This window comes from Gobius niger (genome assembly GCF_951799975.1).
Source record: "Gobius niger genome assembly, chromosome: 10".
Lineage (NCBI taxonomy): Eukaryota > Metazoa > Chordata > Actinopteri > Gobiiformes > Gobiidae > Gobius > Gobius niger.
The window spans coordinates 10,856,471-10,876,561 of NC_136861.1; the positions used below are offsets into that span (position 1 = coordinate 10,856,471).

Below are 20,091 nucleotides of genomic sequence, written 5' to 3' on the forward strand. Positions count from 1 at the left end.
AAATCCCTCTGAATAAACCTTAAAGCAGGGGTGTCCAAAGTGCGGCCCGGGGGCCAAATGCGGCCCTCAGACCAATTTATGGTGGCCCTCGGCCTCTTGCTATATCGGTACACATCACCAGAGATGGACCTTTTTATTTGAAATGTAATAATTCCACACAATTCTAACCTAAGAACTAACAGTTTATTGTGAGACAGAGCTGGCATGAAGGTTTTAAGCTTCAGTAGAGGTATGGGGCACAATTTAAACCTCTGCTAGTCAAAGGTTTTGCAGCACTAACTACTGATCTATGACCCTTCACCCCGTGTACACTTCAATATGCGGCCCCCCATGAAATAAGTTTGAACACCCCTGCCTTAAAGGAACAGGCCACCGTTTTTACATACTGAGACTGTCTGGATGTTGTTAGCATTTGGCCTCTCCCAGTATATTCCTATAGCTCCAAAAGGGGCTGAAGTTAGAAGCGACCAAGCTCTTCCATGACAGGTACGTATGAACTTGTCTAAGCTCAGGTAAGAACATATCTCAGTATAGAAAAACGGTGGCCTGTTCCTTTAAAAAATATTGGACACAAGAATTGAAAACTGAATGAAGCACAAGTTGTGGAATATTTTCATCACTTTTGGACCTCATCCGTCCATCCAAGCAGAGATGCCCAGACTTCCTGATCCACGAACACCTCCTTCAGCTGTTCTGGGCGGATCCGGATGGAACGCACTAAGAACACTTTCCCGGGGAGGCGACCGGGAGGTATCCGGAACAGCCACCTCTCGACATGAAGCAGCTCCTTCTCACCATATCTCGAAGGATGCGCCCAGCTACCCTACCAAGAAAACTCGATCTTGCCCTTTCAGTCATTATCACTGCCAACGCCTTTACCGATCCGTCTGTCGATCTCACACTCCATCCCTCCCTCAATGGTGAACAAGACCCCGAGATACTTGAACTCCTCCACTTGGGGCCACCATTATGAGAAAAGAATCGGATCCATTCCATATGTGCCGACAAAGAACTTGTTAAACTTTGTGTCAGATAATTACAGAGAGATAAACCATAAACCAAGTCGAAACATGTAAAGGCAAAATGACCACAAAGGAGTGCAAGGAATTACCAATGGTGATGAAGATTATGCTGAAACCGGATGCTTTATTGTCCTCATGGGGACGTCGTCTGACTGATTTTCACCCATCCCTTCAACGCCACATACGGTTAAATAGAAACAAACCCCTTTACCTGTTCAAAAAGGTTTACAAATGACATTATAGAGATCATATAGTATCATTAGCTCCCTTCTCACTTACATGTATTAACGCTCAGTCCATTGTTGGCCCATTATTAGTTCTTTATTAACTCTTTTTTTTTTCTTTCTCCGTCACGTCATTAGTTCCAGCGGCGCGCTGTCACACGGAGGAGACGCGTGCCTTTGTGATTTCTACATTAACTTCATCCAAATGTGATGAGCCACTGAAGCGCGTCGCGTGCACCGTGTTAATTACGTCCCCTCCCGGCGCCGTCTCCATGGCAACCCCAACTCCTGCCTGTCAGCGCGTGAGAGGCGACGAGGGAGCAAATATAGTTTTTTATTTTATTATTACATTTTCATATTCTATACGCCCGTGTCGGTGCTTCACGTGTGCGAGGAGCGTCCGAGGAAACAAAACCAAACAGTGGTGTAACGGGGCCCCCTGCTGGACAACCAGGGGAGTGTTTGAGGATCCTGGAGGAACTATGGGCCTTTGGCAGAGTGCAACCCTGGACACTTAGTAGCCAAGATGATAATGCAGCACGCTTCTACCTCTTAACCCCGGCTTTAATCAAATCTAAAAGCTTCTTGACTGCAGCTCACAGCCTATAGGCCAGAGTAACGCATCATTTGAAAGCTAAGACTTAGAAGAACTGGTCTGAACTGATCTTTTCCCATGCATTGTCGTGTTGTCATCACTTTTTTCACGCTCTTTTTCCATCTCATTTATGCCACTTTTTTGTTGAGTTTTTGTCACTTTCTGTGCTGCTCTTTCGCCTCTTTTTTGACACATTTTTGTAGGTTTTTTTGGTTGCTCTTCTGTGGCTTTATTTTGTCACTTTTTGGTGGTTCATGAACAACTGGATGTTTCTTGTTTATGGCAACTCCTTTTTCCTCTCTTGATTTAATTAGTAATTGCATGTATTCTGTGCTATCTATGAAGTCTCTGCGATGCATTAATGCAAGTAGATTAGGGTTTGGCAACGTCATTATAGCACAGAGGATCCCATAAGCATTTTATTTATTTTTATTTATTCATATAAGTTGTGACAGTACATGAACATATTAAATATGTAAATATGTCGGATTTTAGCCATAGGCTAATTTCCATCTGTTGTCCCTGAACCGGCTGATGTGAAACTTCACATTGAACATTTAACAGTAAGACACATCAAAGTCACAAAACAATACAGGAATCAGGACGACTACAGGACAAGGAACAATGAGACCACAAGATGCACTGACATCAGGCAACTACAGGGACAAGAGACTGGACAGGACAGAGGACGGGGAAGGGTCAGACGCTCACAAGTCAGCTCATATGCACTGAATTCATTAATTTCTACAAATATATTAAAATCTAAATAAATTCACATTATATTTCATACAATTCTAACTTACTTTAAGGGATATTTCAGGATTTTTGACATAGGGCCTCATTTCCTAGTTATCCAGAGTGTCTCTGATTTCTAGAGCTATTTTTTTTGTAATTCATGCAGTTCTTATATTTGAAGAGTTTCGTGGCGCTAGGCTAATGAAAGGCTAGTGCATTTCTATGGTATCAGCGAGCCTGCATTAAAAACAGTCTGACCCGCTCCACAGTGCACCTGAGGCAAATGACTTATAACACCAGACTAACCATATAAATGTCTGTGTCAACAGAATAATTTTAACCATTTTGCATTTAAAATACCTTATATTTGAGCAGCATCAGCTTCGTGGTTGTATAAGCTACGCACCGGCGGAGTGATCTGCTAGAAAATAGTCCCTCAAAATGCGATCATTCATGTGAACTGAAGGTAAGTTACATTCCAAAAATTACTCTATCGACACAAACATTTATATGGTTAGTCTGGCGTTATAAGTGATTTGCCTCAGGTGCTCTGTGGAGCGGGTCAGACTGTTTTAATGCAGGCTAGCTGATACCATAGAAATGCGCTAGCCTCGCACAAGCCTAGCTCCACGTAACTCTTCAAATATAAGGACAGCATGAACTACAAACAAAATATCTCCAGAAATCAACAACACTCTGGATAACTAGGAAATGAGGCCCTATGTCAAAAATCCTGAATTATCCCTTTAAAGTGCTGTGGTGCATTGCACATTGCTTTAAGGTTTTACATTCATGTTGACATGTTTGGGTTGATCTTAGCCACTCCTTTAAGTGACTTTAAATCATTTAGAGCTGGGGGCCTCCCTCACAGTCAGTCGTCTGCTCCACTGGACACTGCCTTTATAGGACAGGACACTCTGACCAAAGGAGGTTTTCCTCACAGGAACCTCACAGTCGCCTCTGCTCATGGGCCAAATAGTTGTTAGGCAGTTGTTCTGTATTTAATTTATCTTGTTAAAGGTGGTGGAGCCGACCCATGCAAGCTTTTGTAAATTAACAGCTTTTTAAATGTTCAAAGCTCAATGAGTTATATTTGGAAAGGATTTCTGGCCGGATTCCTAAAATGATCACGACTGGGGATCCCCTTGTAAAAACTTCAATCTAACTACTTCAAACTATCTAAAAATAATAATGCAGCATTATCTATTTCCATGCAAATGAATAAACATAACATTTTCTGCCCTCCTCTGATACTGTCCTTTGGTTTCGCTCTCGTGGATCACCGATATTGACAAAGACATGAAAAGTGTAGGAAAGTTCTAACTGGCGAGGGGTCAGACATGTTTAGTCCAGTCTCCCTGTGCGAGAATGACGCCAGGTCTAACTTTCATCTTCAAAAGAACCAGGGCGCACTTTGAAGAGGCGGCTCCATGGTGAGTAATACGTTTTATTTCACTGAGGAGATCTCTAAGAAGCCCCGTAATAAAAGGGTCACCGAGGTTATGTAGCCTGACACGAGCTGTTAAATAAAGCAGAGAGAGAGAGAGAGAGAGAATCCTCACATCAGTATTCAACAAGTGTGAGGAGAAAGTAGACAGTATTTCATCCACTTTCAGAGGCTTTAGTGCATTTGTGTTGAAGAACAGCGCTGTCGTCAGGTGAGTGAATTCCTTCCACTGACTCCATTACATCCCCTCCTCTTTCGCTCGCTCTGTCGAGAGTTGAGCATTGTGTTAGTGGAAACTCACATTCCTCAGTGACTTTAGTGTCTGAAGCAGGATTTATGCCTCTCTCATGAGCTCAGACGGAGACAAGAGCTGCTCGTTCAGTCAGCACCATCACACAATATGCTTTTTAACCTTTTTAGCATGTTTTACACCGGGGGAAAGGCACATTGCACTGGGTGGTAATGCAGGAGTGTGTTTACATGCACTCGAGTATCCTGGTTATTATTGGGGACGTTTTTTTGGGGGGGGGTTTTGTGCATTTTTGGGTTTGTGTGTCTCAAATAACAAAATCTCAACAATAATAATAAATCCTATATAATAAAAGTAAATAAATATATAGTCCATCTCCACACCCTATAAACATAACAGTGTTCCTCTGTAACAAGCACATATACATACATACTTACACACCTATAAACATATACATACATACATACATACATGGACACATATACATATATGTACACAGTGTTAATTTCGTCGACTAAAATATTTAGTCTTAATTTTAGTCAAAGTGTTATTTTTGACGACTAAAATTGGACTAAAACTAAATTAAAAGTTTCTCATGAGACTAAAACTATGACTAAAATGTCCAGATATTTTAGTCGACTAAAGTAAGACTAAATAAAAATGAAAAGGAGAGACTAAAATCATCCAAACTTGTATTGACCGTCTGAAAGAGCCTCAGATCATGTAAATTCTCTGCCAAAGGATCAGCTCTGAGCTTTGTTCATGTGGAGCAGCTCCATGAAGCAGAGGAACAAGATTAAATATGATTAGAATGAATATTATCAATGCAATGTCGACTAAATTCATCTTAAATTTAGTCGACTAAATTTACTTGCAATTTTAGTCGACTAAAACTAGACTAAAATTGAAGATATTTTTTTGACTAAAACTAGACTATAATCAAATTACATTTTCATCAAAAGACTAAAACTAAAACTAAATTAAAATATGTTGTCAAAATTAACACTGCATATACATACATGCATCCACAACACATAATGATAATAATGCATTGGTTGTAGATAGTGCTTTTCTGGACACTCAAAGACGCTTTACATTGCACTATTCGTTCACTCCATACTTGGTGGTGGTAAGCTACCATTGTAGCCACAGCTGCCCTGGGGTAGACTGACGGAAGCGAGGCAACCAGTCTGCGCCATCGGCCCCTCCGACCACCACCAACCACTCACTCGCTACATTCGCTAGGCTTCCTGGTGTTCCCAAACGGTCTCCCATCCAAGTCCTGCCAGGCCCTTCCCTGCTTAGCTTCCGAGGTCTGACGGGATTGGGCAGAGCAAAGGCGGTATGGCCACATAAGCACATATATGTACATACACATACAAATACATACACAAATATATACACCCATTTGCGCACACATGCACGTACACATGTATACACATATACACACATACAATACATATCCATTCAACTCAAGTTCATTTATGTTTAATAAGTTCATACATATAAAGAGACTTAGTTATAATTCTGATTTACTAATTTAACAGTTTGCTGGAAAAATAAATCGCCACCTCCATCACACATAATAAAGCGCCTTAATTTGAGTTCTTAATTGTATTGTTTTAAACATAGGATTCAGGATTTAGTGTCAGTCAAGAGTCTCAATCAATTTCTTTTCGGTCTTATTCCCGTCTTAGTCGACAGTTTTATTTTTGGGGACTTTAAGTTTCCTGCTTTTGTCTGGTTCTTGTAAACACAGAATCCTGGTTTCAGTTTCCTGGATGAGCCAACAGGTTATTGGAAACCAGGATATTCCCACTGGGATATTCACAGTTTCCTGGATACTGTACCATGTAAACACAGTATCCTGTTTTTTCACCATTGCTGACGTACTGAGCATGTGTGAACTTTTGAAACAGATACGGCAGGAGCAAAAACTTTCCTGCAGCCATTTTATCTGGTAACTGGTCTTTTAAATCTTGTATCTTTTTGCTCCGTGGTGGAAGTCAGCGCTGCTCTTGGATAAAGCCAATTTTATTTTATCTTTTGTCATTCTCACGTCTGTCGCTGAAGCTGGGAAAGAACTCTACTGTTTTAAGTTCTTCCTTGGATAGTTCTTGTCCCTGTGCTGGAGAAATGTCAGAAATTAGCTCATTAGCTCCGCCCCTCTCTGGAGCCTAAATATCCAGGAGTAGCTCATTTAAACAGGGATCAGTGTCCACGTGTAAACATCATATCCAGAACATTGTCATAACCAGGATATGCCAAATAACCAGATTACTCGAGCGCATGTAAACACACTGACAAATGAATTTTACTAATACTATTGTGCTTCATATCGATCTAAAAGGAGTATTTAGGGGTTCTCCATGAATCAAAGGAACAATACTAGCAATATTTCAGTATTTTGGAGCTGAATTACTTTAGATTACAGCCCGCAAATTCCATGTGTAGGTACAGGGAACAAGAATGAGCAATTACACATGTAAGTACAGGTAAAAAAAAAATAGAAATCTGGCAACCCTTTTTGAAATATATGCTGGTTTGTGAATTTTACTTGGCATTGTGTGATTTTTTTTTTTTTTTCACTAGTTCGGCTTCGTTTGTTTTAAAGGGAGGGCTTGATTTGATTTGATTTGAAGTTTTGTGTAATAATAATAGCAAATAATAGCAACAAATAATAGAAAATAACCAAATAATAACCAAATAATTGCAACAAAAATGAGACGAAAACGAGACAAAGCAAAGCAATGAAAATGTGGGATGAAAGAGCAACAAAAAAGTGACAAAAAATCACAATGTGGCAAAAATGTGACGAAGCCCAACAATAAAGCAATGGATAAAAATGTCCAAAAAGTGACGACAATGCAGCAACAATGTTAGGAAAGAGCTCTATTTAGATGAGTTTTGTAGGTCTTAGCTTTCAAATGACGCGTTACACTGGCCTATAGGCTGTGACCTTAAGGATTTGGGCAAAGCTGACTTAGATTAAGGTTAAGGTGGGGGTTAAGACGTTAATAAAGTGTAACAAAGTTGTACAGTGTGTAGTTGCAGGTGCTTTGGTCGTCATACAGATGTGCCAGCTTTATGAAGTAGCGCACAATATAAGATAAGATAAGATAAACCTTTATTGATCTCACAAAGGAGAAATTCACTTGTTACAGTCGGCGTTCAAGATGTTACTTCACAGTCTTATTGTACAGTCTGACAGCAGTGGGGATGAAGGCTTTGCGGTAGCGCTCCGTCCTGCACTGAGGGTGTCTCAGTCTGCCTCTGAGAGAGCTGCTCAGCTCTTCTACAGTCCCGTGCAGTGGGTGGGAGGTGTTGTCCATGATGGAGGTGAGCTTGGCTAACACCCTCCTGTCCCTCACCTCCTCCACAGAGTCCAGGGGGCAGCCCAGGACGGAGCTGGCCCTCCTGACCAGCTTGTCTGTTCTTGTCCCGCTCTGTGCTGCCCGGGGCCCAGCACATGGCAGCGTAGTGGAGAGCAGAGGCCACCACAGAGTCATGAAAAGTCCTGAGCAGAGGCCTGCTCACTCCGAAGGACCTCAGTCTCCTCAGAAGGTGGAGGCGACTTTGGCCCTTCTTGTACCTTGTACAGGGCGTTGGTGTTGTGGGACCAGTCCAGTTTATTGTTGAGGTGAACACCCAGGTACTTGAAACTGTCCACCTCCTCAATGTCCTCCCCCTGGATGTTCAGCGGTGTGTACGGCAGTGGCTTCCTCGTGAAGTCGATCACCATCTCCTTTGTCTTACTGATGTTCAAGCACAGGTGGTTGCGCTCACACCAGTCCACAAAGTCTATGATGACTGACCGGTACTCCAGGTCGTTCCCCTTAGACACACAGCCCACGATGGCGGAGTCATCAGAGAACTTCTGGAGATGACAGCTGTCCGTGTTGTATGTGAAGTCCGATGTGTATAATAATATATTATAATATATATAATATACCATGCCTAATGTGTAACTAGATGTGAGCGCTGGCTGTGATCTAAAGTGAGATGTTATGTACACCTTTGTTACGACAACAAGAGAGCGTCTCCACTTTGAGCTCAGTGAAATCTCGTCTTCTAAAGTCGGGCTATTCGCTCTGACTGACCAGCCCTGGAACCCGTCACGGTTATAAAGAATCTGTCCGTCCAGCTCTTTATAAACGTCCCCTCGAACGACAACAACCGTCACAGAGTTAGTCGCCAATCTGAGCTGAGTCGACGTGAGTCACTGTCCCGCAGCTCTGCTCCTGTTCACATTCACCAAACGTCAAGGACTCGACCTGTGAGCGGCCGGTGAGGAGCGGGTCACGAGGCTGCGGCCTGTCAGTCAGACGTTATTCTCTACTGGAGACGGGAACAAAAACAAATGCACTATTATTACCTTATCGACTGCGCTAGGTCCTACAATCCTTCCGGCTCCACTGTTTAGAATCTTATTGTGTTGTTGTTATTGTTATTGCTGTATGTTACATGTTTTGTGTTCTGCTACACCTGTTAATGTGCGGTAAACACTGACTCCAATAATTTATATTCATGAAATAAAGAGATATTTAATAAATCGAACCATATAGTGCAAAAAAACAAACAATCTTGATAAGTTAAAGTCCTGGATGGGGCCTTTCTGTGTGTCTACCTCTGTGTAAGTCGCCTCCAGGTACTCCAGGTTCCCCTTCCACTAAAAACATGTACAATAGGCCAGGATGAATGAGTGTAATTGAGATTGTGAGTGGCTTTAACCCATGGATTTAGTCTGGTGTGGCAGGAACCCCATGTGTGTTCACAGGGGCGGACTGGGACGGAAAAACGTCCCTGGACTCTGACCAGCCTGGCCCAAGCACTTCCACAAAGACATATTTTAACAACTGACCTCCCGTCTTAACCGAGTGCCTTTTCTCGAGTTCAGCTTTACCCAAATCTAAAAGCTTCTCAACTGGAAAGCAACGGTGTAACGCTTAAGCCTACAAAAGTGATCGCTGCCTTTTTGTCACATTTTATGTTGTTTTTTGTTGCTTTTTCATTACTTTTCACTGCTTTTCACCCTCCTTTTCGTCGCTATTTCAATGCTTCTCTTTTAAGCTTTCAGATTTGGGTAAAGCTCGGTTAAGGTGGTGGGTAAGAGGTTAAGGAGAAGGTTGAAAGGCCAGACCGGTGGCCCGAGAGCCAATGGCCCTTCTGTGCTCGTCCAGAATGGAGATATGGCCAGTCCGCTCCTAAACTGCACAGTCCCAACCAAATAAGCAATAAAATAAATGCAATGTTTTTGGTCCTATTTTAACACAGTGAGTGCCTCTTTGCTGTTTTTTATTTTATTGATTACGAAACTAGACACTCCTTATGTGTGGTTTTGGGAGCTCTGTGATGAACAGAAGTGAAATAAATAACCATCAAAAACTTGTGAAAACGATCTGGACATTTCATATATATCTTACTTCTCTCTCCCTCTCTGGAGCACATTTGATAAAGCAGAGCAGCTTCCCAAAGATGGAAACAGTTGAGATTTTAACATTTCTCTGAGTTTTTAAATAGTTAATATTGGTCCAAGGACGACTGAGAAACATCTGGGCTGAGTCTTCAATCCCACGTGATAAAAAGCGATCGATAACACGCAGTGTTTCAAAACGTTTCAACAATGTTGTCCTTGAAAATTGACTTGAAACTAATATATTTAGGCATTTGCCTCTTCACATAACGTTAGTGTCCGTTCAGAGAGGAGAGAGATGGAGAGAGGAGTTAATCAGAACAGGAACCGAGGAACGTAGAATTAAACTGTTTTCACCTACGGAGAACTTAGAGTCTCGTCTTTCTAACATGTGTCCATAGCTACAACATAAAATACGCTGTGATGCTACAAATATCAGGAAAAATGGTCTGGATTGTTGCATTTTCCACTGGCAAGTCAAAACTACTGTATTCTTTGAGTAATTACGATGTTTTTTCTGTGTAGATGTACAAACAGATCTGTGTGACACAATGTGAGAGAGAAGTTGCGATATTCGATGACTGTCTTGAATTTAACGCATCTTGAAATAAAGATTTCCATTTGGCAAAATCAGTTACATCATGGTTAAAGACTAAACACAAAAGTTACTCTATTTTACTTTAACAAGGAGCTAAACCCACTGGGCTTCTGTGAGGCATTCAAAAGCAAGTCATTAAACTGTGCCAACAATCACAGCCTTAAATGTCATTAAAAAGCATTAAGTTGGATTGCAACTGCCATTCCTTGGAAAACAGTGATCTTGCCCAACAACTTTCCTCCGCAGTTTGTTGAAAATCCAAAACATTGTCCAAAATATACAACTGCAGTTTTGTTTATAAAATTGTTCACTTTCTTTGCTTGAAAGTTGCCCTTTGTCTCAACGGTGTTATAAAGTGCACAAGCCACACAAGCAAACGGCCACATTTTGAGCCTCTCATGAGGGGCTTCTGAACCGCTGTCTGACCCGTCAACTGGGATCCCAGGATCATTAGACGCTCAAACCCTCCACCACGTTAAAGGAACAGGCCATCGTTTGCCACCCTCTGATATGTTCTTACCTGAGCTTAGACGAGCTGATATATACTTACATACTTACTCTGGTCCATGGTCGCTTCTAACTTCATCCCCGTTTGGAGCTATAGGAATACATTGGGAGAGGCCAAATGATAACAACATCTTTGGTCCGTTTTGCGAGACTGAGGGCACACACAAACCAGACAGGTACACATCAACTCGTCTAAGCTCAGGCAAGAACATATCGCAAAATGTACATATGTAAAAATGATGTCCTGTTCCTTCAAAGCAGTACTAAGCAACTCTTGCCCCTAGAGGCCATAAGCGTAACTGCAGGTGTCGTAGCAAGCTACAATTTTTTAACTTATTAATTGTCCGTGAGAGTAAACACTACGCTGACAAAAAAGGCAAAGGGAGAGAGGGATATTGTACATCCAATTATACAATGGAAATCATTTTTTCACTCAAACTTGGCTGTAAATACTGTTTAAAGTGACGCGAGCCCGCAGTTAGCTTTGCCCGTTAGCCTGTTAGCTTCTTCTTCGTGATTCTATTAGTGTGTATTGGTGGCTCCGGTCCGGCGGCAGTCAAGTTGCAAACATGGTTTTCTGGCCAGAGACACCAGGGGGAGATGAAAGACCCTCCAATCGTCCCATAAACACTTGTATTACCCCCACAGGGGCCACGAAAAGGATTTATTAAGGTCAACACGTTACTTAGTTCTGCTTTAATATGGCGGTTTGAAACCCCTGTTGCAAATTACAATAGACTTTTAAATCCGACAGTAATGAATAAAAGAGACCATTTTCATCAGCCGCAAATTAAAAAGTAGCTGAACCTCTTCAAAAACAGGCCACTTCAGTGTCATCCTGAAACACAACATCTGGACCTCCTCTGTGTTGGCTCAAAGAGTTTAAAGCAGGTGAAAAAGTCTAAAAACTCACCAACTGCAGCAAAGCAAGTTTATTTCAAAAAAAGACAGAAAAGGAAAAATGTAATAAGAAGTTTGTTGGACACGATACATATCAAAAAAACAACATAAACATTGTTACAAGAGTTTGAAACAAAGACAAGGCTGTTACTTTGGGGCAGACTTTGTACAAGGTAAATATGAAGCTGATAAAGAGTGATACATATTTTTCATATAATGTCTATACAAAGCATTCATAACGGTTTGTAATAATCTTAATAAACATCTTACACATAATATACTCATTAGTGCTGACTTTTTGAACGTTTTGATATAAATGGGGGCCTGAGCTCAAGTAAATGACATGAACATTTCTAATTAAAACAAAAAAAATATGAACTTTTCGGTATAAAAACGTCATATTAGTCATTAGACATCTAACATAAGTGCGTTTGCATCACAGTCTCCGCGTCTTCTACACATTTATCAGTTCATAGCGACGTGTTGAGGTGGTTTTAAAAATCCTATCATGACGTTTTAGCACCAAAGATGTACCGCAAAGTCCAGCATTAAAGCAAAGTGTATGGCTTCAGTATAAGTGGTCTACGCATAAAATAATAATAATAATAATAAAAACATCGTCTAAAATCCTTCAAGGAACAACCTGCGACTTTTCACATCTTTTTTTAAGCTCCTCACGGGCAAACATGGCAGCTTTGGTTTGTGAGGCCCACAGTAAAATGAAGTACAATAGTGATCAGGCAAAACATTACGACGCTTTGTGAAGGGTGGTGGTGCGTATGGGGATTTCTATTCTATTTCTATTTCTATGTTCTATATTTCTATTAAAACCAGCGTTAAATGTTCAGGAATCCTCTTTTCAGACTTTTGGATACAAGAATGTGTTTAATTATTGCACCGAGTCAACGTTTCTCCGACAAAGCAACATCTACACTTAAAATAGCTCCTGCAGACGCCAAATTTACCAGTCTTGCATTTAACGATATTTTGAAGCTTTGAGCACGAGGATTTTATTGAGATTTGAACTCCCAAAAAAACAAGGCTACATTTACAGTTTTACAGATCTATAACTAAACAAGACGTCCCAAATCCCTGCAGTAAAAATCTTTGTAACGAATACTGTATGTCGACAAAATGAACCCATACATTAAACCATCCTATGCTGGGTTGCAGGTACAACATTCTAGAGGAAAAAATATTTTATTTTTGAGGACATTTTTGGTCTTGTACAGAGAGATCATAGACCCAGTGACTGATATTAATGATGATTTTTCTGATTCATACATTTTCTTTTTAGCTACGACTTGTGAAAGTGCAATGCTGTTAATAGGAAAAACTGGCCCCTGCCCCCCGCTGGGTCCAGTGACATCATCACATTCTAGCACCTGCAACCCCAGCAATACCTGATTTGTTGTTGTTATTATTTCATTTGTACATGTAAACAGGGACTGCATTTGGAAACTAGCTATTTAGCTATAATCTGGTGCAGAACATATGTGTCTTTGAGTTTAATGTCTCTGCACTGTCCCTTCAATAAAGACTAAACTAAACTACACTAAACTAATGACAAACAATGAAAGGGGAAGCCACTAAATTAAAATGTGAGCTGTGGTCCAAACTCATTCCTAGCTTTCCAAACATGTCGCATCCCACTTCTTCTTCACTTGCCTGGCCAATGCACAGTGTCCTAGGACAATATAACTATAAATATATATTCTTTTTTGTGCAGGCTCGTTCAAAACTTTGCACTAGTTTTCATTTTTATTTCGTGTTAGCCGTCGCCCTCCAGTTTCCTCCAGTGAAGTCACTCCATCTAATGTTTTTAACCTGCTCCAGTCACATCCTGTCCTTTACTCGCTTCATTTCTGTGGGACCCTGCTAATTGTGAATGTAAGAGATAGGAAGAAGGACATAGGTGGACAGTAACGTAGCCGCTGATGTTGCTGTCCAGTAGGGGTGGGGTCACTGTGTATACAATAAAGCCCATTCATGCTTTCATTCTGTACAAAGACACGTATCATGGGATCAGGGCTGATTTCTTCGAGTGTATTAACCAATCAGAGAAAAAGCCAGATATGACGCAGGTACATTCTTGTTTAAGTACATTTAAGAACTTATTTTACTAGTGGTTTATTCGGTTCCAGACGCTTCTGCTTTTGAAGAGAAGCAAAAAGCAGAAATGGACGGCTGGCCAGGCAACTTCTTCACAGGGATGAGCTTTTTTTTTCTACATCTCTACGTTCATTCACCTCCAAAGCGTGTACAAAGTCTTCCTCAGCATTCAGATGTCTCACTGCGGTCATAATGTTCTGCCTGATCGTGTAAAAAGTGGCACAAAGTGGTTGGAACTAAACGACCTCCACGTAGTTCGCCGGATAGAGCCCCTCCAGGCCGCCGTCCTTCATCCCCCGACACCAGCCCTGGTCGTCCTCGTCCTCGATCTTCAAGAACTCCTCGCCTGAACGAACAAGGAGACTGAGAGTTACTGTGAGATAAAAGCGCTCTGTAAAGGCTGGGCACTCGTACGCGGGGCGGTTTCCAGGGCCACCAGAAGCGTTTTACGAAGGTTTACGAGGATGTCCGATGGGTTTACCTGCTTTGAAGGAGAGCTCGTCAGTCTCCTGTCCCATGTAGTCGTACAGAGCTCGCACCTTCACTCCCCCGATCATCACGCTGCACACGGATCAAGAACACGGGTCAGTACAGCCTCAGTCATCGTCATGAGACAAGAAACATTTGAAAGACTTGAAGATGTGGCTGAAGTTCGGAAGATGATGACCAGAGAAGATTGGCCGATTGAGGAGAAAGGTTGACTCATGACTGATGGATTTCTGACTTTTATTCCACACATTAAGAATATCACAAAGAAAGGTTTTTATAGCCAGAGTCCGCCCCATTGTCTCTCGGGCCAACACGGAGACGCTAATGCATGCTTTTATCACCAGTCGACTACTGTAATGCCCTGCTACCCAATGGTCTACCCAAAAAGAGGATCTCAGGTCTACAAGTTTTACAAAATTCAGCAGCTCGTGTCCTGACGAAGAAAAGGAGGCGGGACCACATTACACCGGTTTTAGAATCGCTGCATTGCCTCCCCGTGTGTTTCAGGATCGATTTTAAAGTTCTTTAAATGTTTTTTAAATGTCTTAACGGTCTTGGTCCTTCTTATCTGAACTGCTTTTACCTTATGAACCTTCACGGCCCCTTCGCTCCTCCGGCAGGGGTCTCCTAGTTATTCCTAAAGTCAACAAAAAGACTCATGGCGAGGCGTCTTTCCAGTATTACGCCCTCGCCTCTGGAACGACCTGAGGAGGAGCTCAGGGCTGCAGAGAACGTTCATGTTTTTAAGAGCAGGCTCAAGACCCACCTTTTTAGCTTAGCTTTAGGCAATTTATTCTGATATTTGACTATATTTCACAAGTTATATGCTGTTTCACATGAAGAAAAAAAAAAGACCTCGGAAAAATTGTATCCAACCCCAATCTTATCTTGAACCCCTGCTCTATGCTGCTTGAAGCGCCCTCCTTTGGCAGTAGGGGGAGTTACACATAGTAAAATCAAGGTAAAAGCCACCATTTTGGGAAAGGGCTAAGAAAAGCAACGGCGTCATGATGACTGTAATGTGTGCGGCTCATAACGGGTGCGATGACGGTTTATAGACTTTAAAAATGTGTAGGACACTTCCTATTATGCAGATAAATCTGGGAAATGCTGATCAGCGCCTCAGCAGTAGAAGAAGAAAAGATAAAAGTGAACATGACGACACAAAAATGAAGCAAAATAAAGTCATGAAGTCACCTTTTCTCTATTGATTCTGTCTCCACTTGCATCACCTCCTTCGCCTCCGTCACTTCCTTCTTCACTTTTTTAGGCTTGGGCTTCTTCTCTGGTGTGTATTCCTTTAACAACAACATAAGTGCAGGTTATTTCCATGTATGTCTTTATGTTTCCTGAGGGTTTTTAAGAGCTTTACCTGGAAGTGGGGCCAGTCGGTGGGCATGCCGGGGCCGTGCGTGTTCTTCCACCAGCGCAGGTCGTCCTGCTCGTCGATGGACATCAGAGTGTTGTGGAGCCCGCTGTAGACCGCCTTCACGCTGGAACACAGGGAAGAAACAAGTCAACAATATGCAGTATTAGGAACCTTGAAGAAGTCAGTGTTATATAGAGCTGTATCAGTGTGGAATCATCGCCATATTTAACACAGATCAGTAAAGAGACATTTAAAACTAAGTTAAAAAAGGCTACACATATGAAGGACATTATTCTATCAAATTAAAGTCTAAAGTAATTGTCAAATTCAAGCTTGTTTGTGTTTAAATTGTATTTCTGTATATTTAAGACACTGCACAATTTCAATTTCTATGATGTAACATGTAATATGGACTAGTGTGTTATTGTACATGTTTGTGTTGTTGTTTTATGTGGACCCCAGGAAGAAGTGCTGTGGTAATAACTAATGGGGAGCCGTAATAAAGATAAGGGGGACACAACATCCGGGCGATAGTGGCGCAGATGGTAGAGCGGGTCGTCTCATGATCGGTCAGGGGTTCGATTCCCACCTCCTGAAAGTGCACACTGTCGTTGTGTCCTTGGGCAAGACACTTCGCCCACATTGCCCCCAGTGTCTGCGTACATTGGCGTATGAATGAGAGTATGAATGGGTGAGTGGATCCTTGCTGTAAAGCGCTTTGAGTGCCTAATGTATGTGGAAAAACGCTATATAAGTTGAGACCATTTACCATTTACCATCCATATAGAAAGAGATCACACAAGGCCGTGGGGACCCAGGGTACTGCAGCACCCTGGGTTTGCACATTATAAACAATAACAATGAATAGGAAGTAATCGCAGAAATCTTATGCAACATTTGTTTTTAATTCCCTCAAATACAATCTAAGCAATGATCAGTTCTGAAAATGTGAAAACATTAGATTAAGCCGAGGAATGGAGTCAAATTTTAGATGTTCGACAAATTGGGCAAAACGGACAAAATAAATACTTCATCAAAACATGCAACTGAATGTGCTTTGGACCATACTTTTTGTATTATGAATTAATGGCATAAAAGATCACAAATGTAGAATTAATGCCGACTTGAAACAACTGTAATGCTTTTCAGTGACATTTAAGGCCTTAGGAGCACTTCAGCGTCTGCACAGTAATATCTTCACTTTACTGCGGGGACGTCAAAGTGCTGAGGTGTTATTACGCCCAACAATAAAGTTCCCCTTTTTATCCACTTAGAAGATTAAAAAATTAAACATGTTTAATCGTGTAACTCCAGACATATGTATTTAAATAGGGAAAACCTGGAAGATTTTGGTCGCTTCTAACTTCACCCCTCTTTGGCCACATAGAGGAGAGGAGGAGAGGCTGAATGCTAACAACATCTTTGGTCTTTTTGCGTGACTGAGGGCACACACAAAGACCAGACAGGAATGCATCAACTCGTCTAAGCTCAGGAAAGAACATATCTCAGTATGGAAAAACGGTGGCTTGTTCCTGTTATGACTCAGAAAACAAACAAAAAAAGGTCATTCTCTTTGCAAATCTAACTTTATTGGAAAAAGGGGGACAATGACATTCTCTAAATTGGTGGGACTGTGCAGTGCAGCCAAAAGAGGGTCAGGTGGTCCCTCTAGTCACAACTGTCCACAGCACAAAACTTTGCTAAGAAGTGGTTATTCGCGCATGAGTCCAGAATACACTTAAGCTGCTAACCTTTATGTCGAAGCATTGAAAAATAACAGAAAAGAAGCACATCTCCGAGGCTTCATGTTTTCATTTGAGACCAGGATGCTGAACATGGAAACGCCTGGTGAATAAATGTCATTCAAAGCTCTCAACACCTCGTCCACAACCGCTAACACCTCCAGAGCAGAGTTAGCAAGTTCCACTTTTTACAAGGTTTCACGAGGGCGTTTAAACTTATGCAGCGCTGGCATTTAGCAGATGTACCGCGTCTAATGTAAAGGTCTCAGTGTGGGGACGGTCTGTTTTATGGGAAAGTGTCAAATTGGACTAAATTGGGCGCTTTTCTGCATCTGAATGGCATTTAAATGACGGTGTAAAAATAGTCGCCGGATCAGTGGAGGGTGTGATGATGCCCGTGTGAGGAGTGAGAGGAATTCAATCTGGTTTAGAGCACCCCCAGCAGGCAGGAGAGGGAATGACATGTCATAGAACAGTGGAAACAAGCTTTCACTTTTAGTTTATGACCCAGAAGAAGAAACAACTGTAGGAGCCATTTATGCTTTGCTGCTGTTATTTTACCCCCTGCCTCTATGTGGCACTGTGTCTCTTTTTCCTCCCTGGGCCTATTTAAAACGTGGTCTTATGTAACCAGGTGCTGCTTAATCGGGGACAGTTCTTCTTGACCGTGTCACATGTGGATGTGGATATTGGGTTTTTGAGCCAAATAAATAAGTTTATAGAAGTGGAACACGTGTCTGGGAACCTTTCATTTGAGCAGCCACAGTGTCAGTGTGTGTGGTGTTTACTGCCAATACAAACAACCAAACTGAACAGACACTCAAAACTGCGTGAATGAAGCAAAAGACCATATAACAAGTATGTATTTGGTGATTAGAAGCTCAGAAAGTCATTTTTTAATGATGTAACCTCTTTGAATAAGGTTATAAACAACTTGTCTCCAGCCTTTTTTACCTGGTGAGCAACTTTTGCATCAAAGAGCTACTTGTGCTTTGTAGACACTTGTGTAACTTCGAAGGAGTTCACCCTGGTGTTAGTCGATTAGATATTTTAACAACAAAAAAAGACCATTTTGCCCTTATTCTTTTACTGTTTTACCTAATTGGTTTGCAGATTGTGTCTAAAATGCTCAGAACAAAAAAAAATACATCTAAAATGTGACTTATCAAGTGCATAAAGACCTTTATTTAACCAGGAAGGTCCCTGACATTAAGAATCTCTTTTCCAGGGGCCCCAGAGGGGAATCTAATGTACATGTTTTTAGTGGTAGGGGAAACCGGATTACCTGGAGGAAATCTACGCAGACACGGGGAGAACATGCAAACTCCAAACAGAAAGGCCCCGTCCAGGTGGGAATCGAACCTGAGACCTTCTAGCTGTGAAGCACGAGCGCTAACCGCTGTGCCACCATAAAGAAATGTGGAAAGTGTTTGGTGAGCTACAAATCCCTGTTATAATATATATACAGTAGCTATAGATTAGAGAATATAAGAGAATCCCACAAAACAAGCTTCAGCTGATCCAAACTCTCATATAGAGTTGGTAACAGCAAAATGGGTAAAGAACAATTTTTCCAATATACTTACTAATATACTTTTGATTTTACTGGTTCAATTAAACATATGGAGATTTCTAATACAGTATTGCCCCATGTGTTACAAACTGGCCGGGTCAAACCTCAGCTATGGCGGCCTGAGAGGGTCAGAAAGCTCACCTCTCGTCGGTGGTGACGTCCAGGTGCTGGTGGATGGACAGAAAGGCCTGTTTCAGGAACATGATCCGCTTGCGCTCCTCGTCCTGCGATTGGTCAAAAACGGACTCCATCTCCTCCATGTAGCGAGGGGCGTATCGGTTCACCTCCTCCAGGACCTTCTCGTAACGGGAGCGCACCTGAGGGCAACAGGAACGAGGGTCAAGACGGGACGTCCATAAAGCTCCATATCACAGAAGAAGTCAGAATGTTCCCCAGGGCTAAAACTTTTACCGATGAGACCAAATTTCTTTCTTCTGTCAGGTCCAAAAGAGAGGGGGAGGAGCTTAATAAAAATCTGAATCCGAATAGGTCTTATTGCCATTGTCAGTGAACAGGCTCATGAACGAGGAATGTTCTTCGGCGCAAACATGCAACATGAAACATAAAACTTGGTGGCGATAAATAGTAAACTATAAAAACAACGCAGAACAACAGCGTGAATCGATTTACAAATGTACCAATGCCTTAAAGGGATAGTCTGGAAGTCTAAATGTTAACAAATGTGCAAAATCAACCACCTCGTCTTGCATGTTGATGTAAACTAGTTAATAATATATATGTATTACTTTAATCTAGTATCCTCCCGTGTCGACCAATGAGACGAGCTCTTTCTGTGAACAGATCTTGAGAGAGGGGGAGGAGCTTGATCGTTTAGAATCGATAATTCTGTTCCTGCTCACCTCATTTTACAAACTAAGAAGGGCTTCCTGGTTAAAGAGGGGAGGAATTTGATTGTTTACTTTCAAATTTCACTTTTCTCTCCTCACGTTGCAAACTTTACAGACTATCACTTTAAGTATAAGCAGCAGATATAGGTGTCAGTCAAGTTTCTGCTTTTTGTGGGGTCAAACACCCGAAGTAACAACTTTTTGAGTGACAGTGCAGATTTTAGAGGCAGTTGTGGTGAACAGGTCTGAGCTCATTCAACACATTAG

General features: G+C 41.7%; 1 protein-coding gene across 1 annotated transcript in view; it reads right to left on the reverse strand.

Annotated features, from left to right (window-relative positions):
- Window positions 1-13,713: 13,713 nt before the first annotated feature.
- Window positions 13,714-20,091, reverse strand: part of LOC306968940 (protein kinase C and casein kinase II substrate protein 3) — a 36,013-nt gene continuing 29,635 nt past the window's right edge. Inside the window, exons 6-10 of the mRNA XM_079564530.1 lie at window positions 19,118-19,293; window positions 15,665-15,785; window positions 15,490-15,590; window positions 14,285-14,364; window positions 13,714-14,149 (exon numbers count right to left, since the gene is read on the reverse strand). Coding sequence (XP_079420656.1) covers window positions 14,040-14,149; window positions 14,285-14,364; window positions 15,490-15,590; window positions 15,665-15,785; window positions 19,118-19,293 — 588 coding nt within the window. The 3' untranslated portion in view covers window positions 13,714-14,039. The remainder of the gene's footprint in view (window positions 14,150-14,284; window positions 14,365-15,489; window positions 15,591-15,664; window positions 15,786-19,117; window positions 19,294-20,091) is intronic.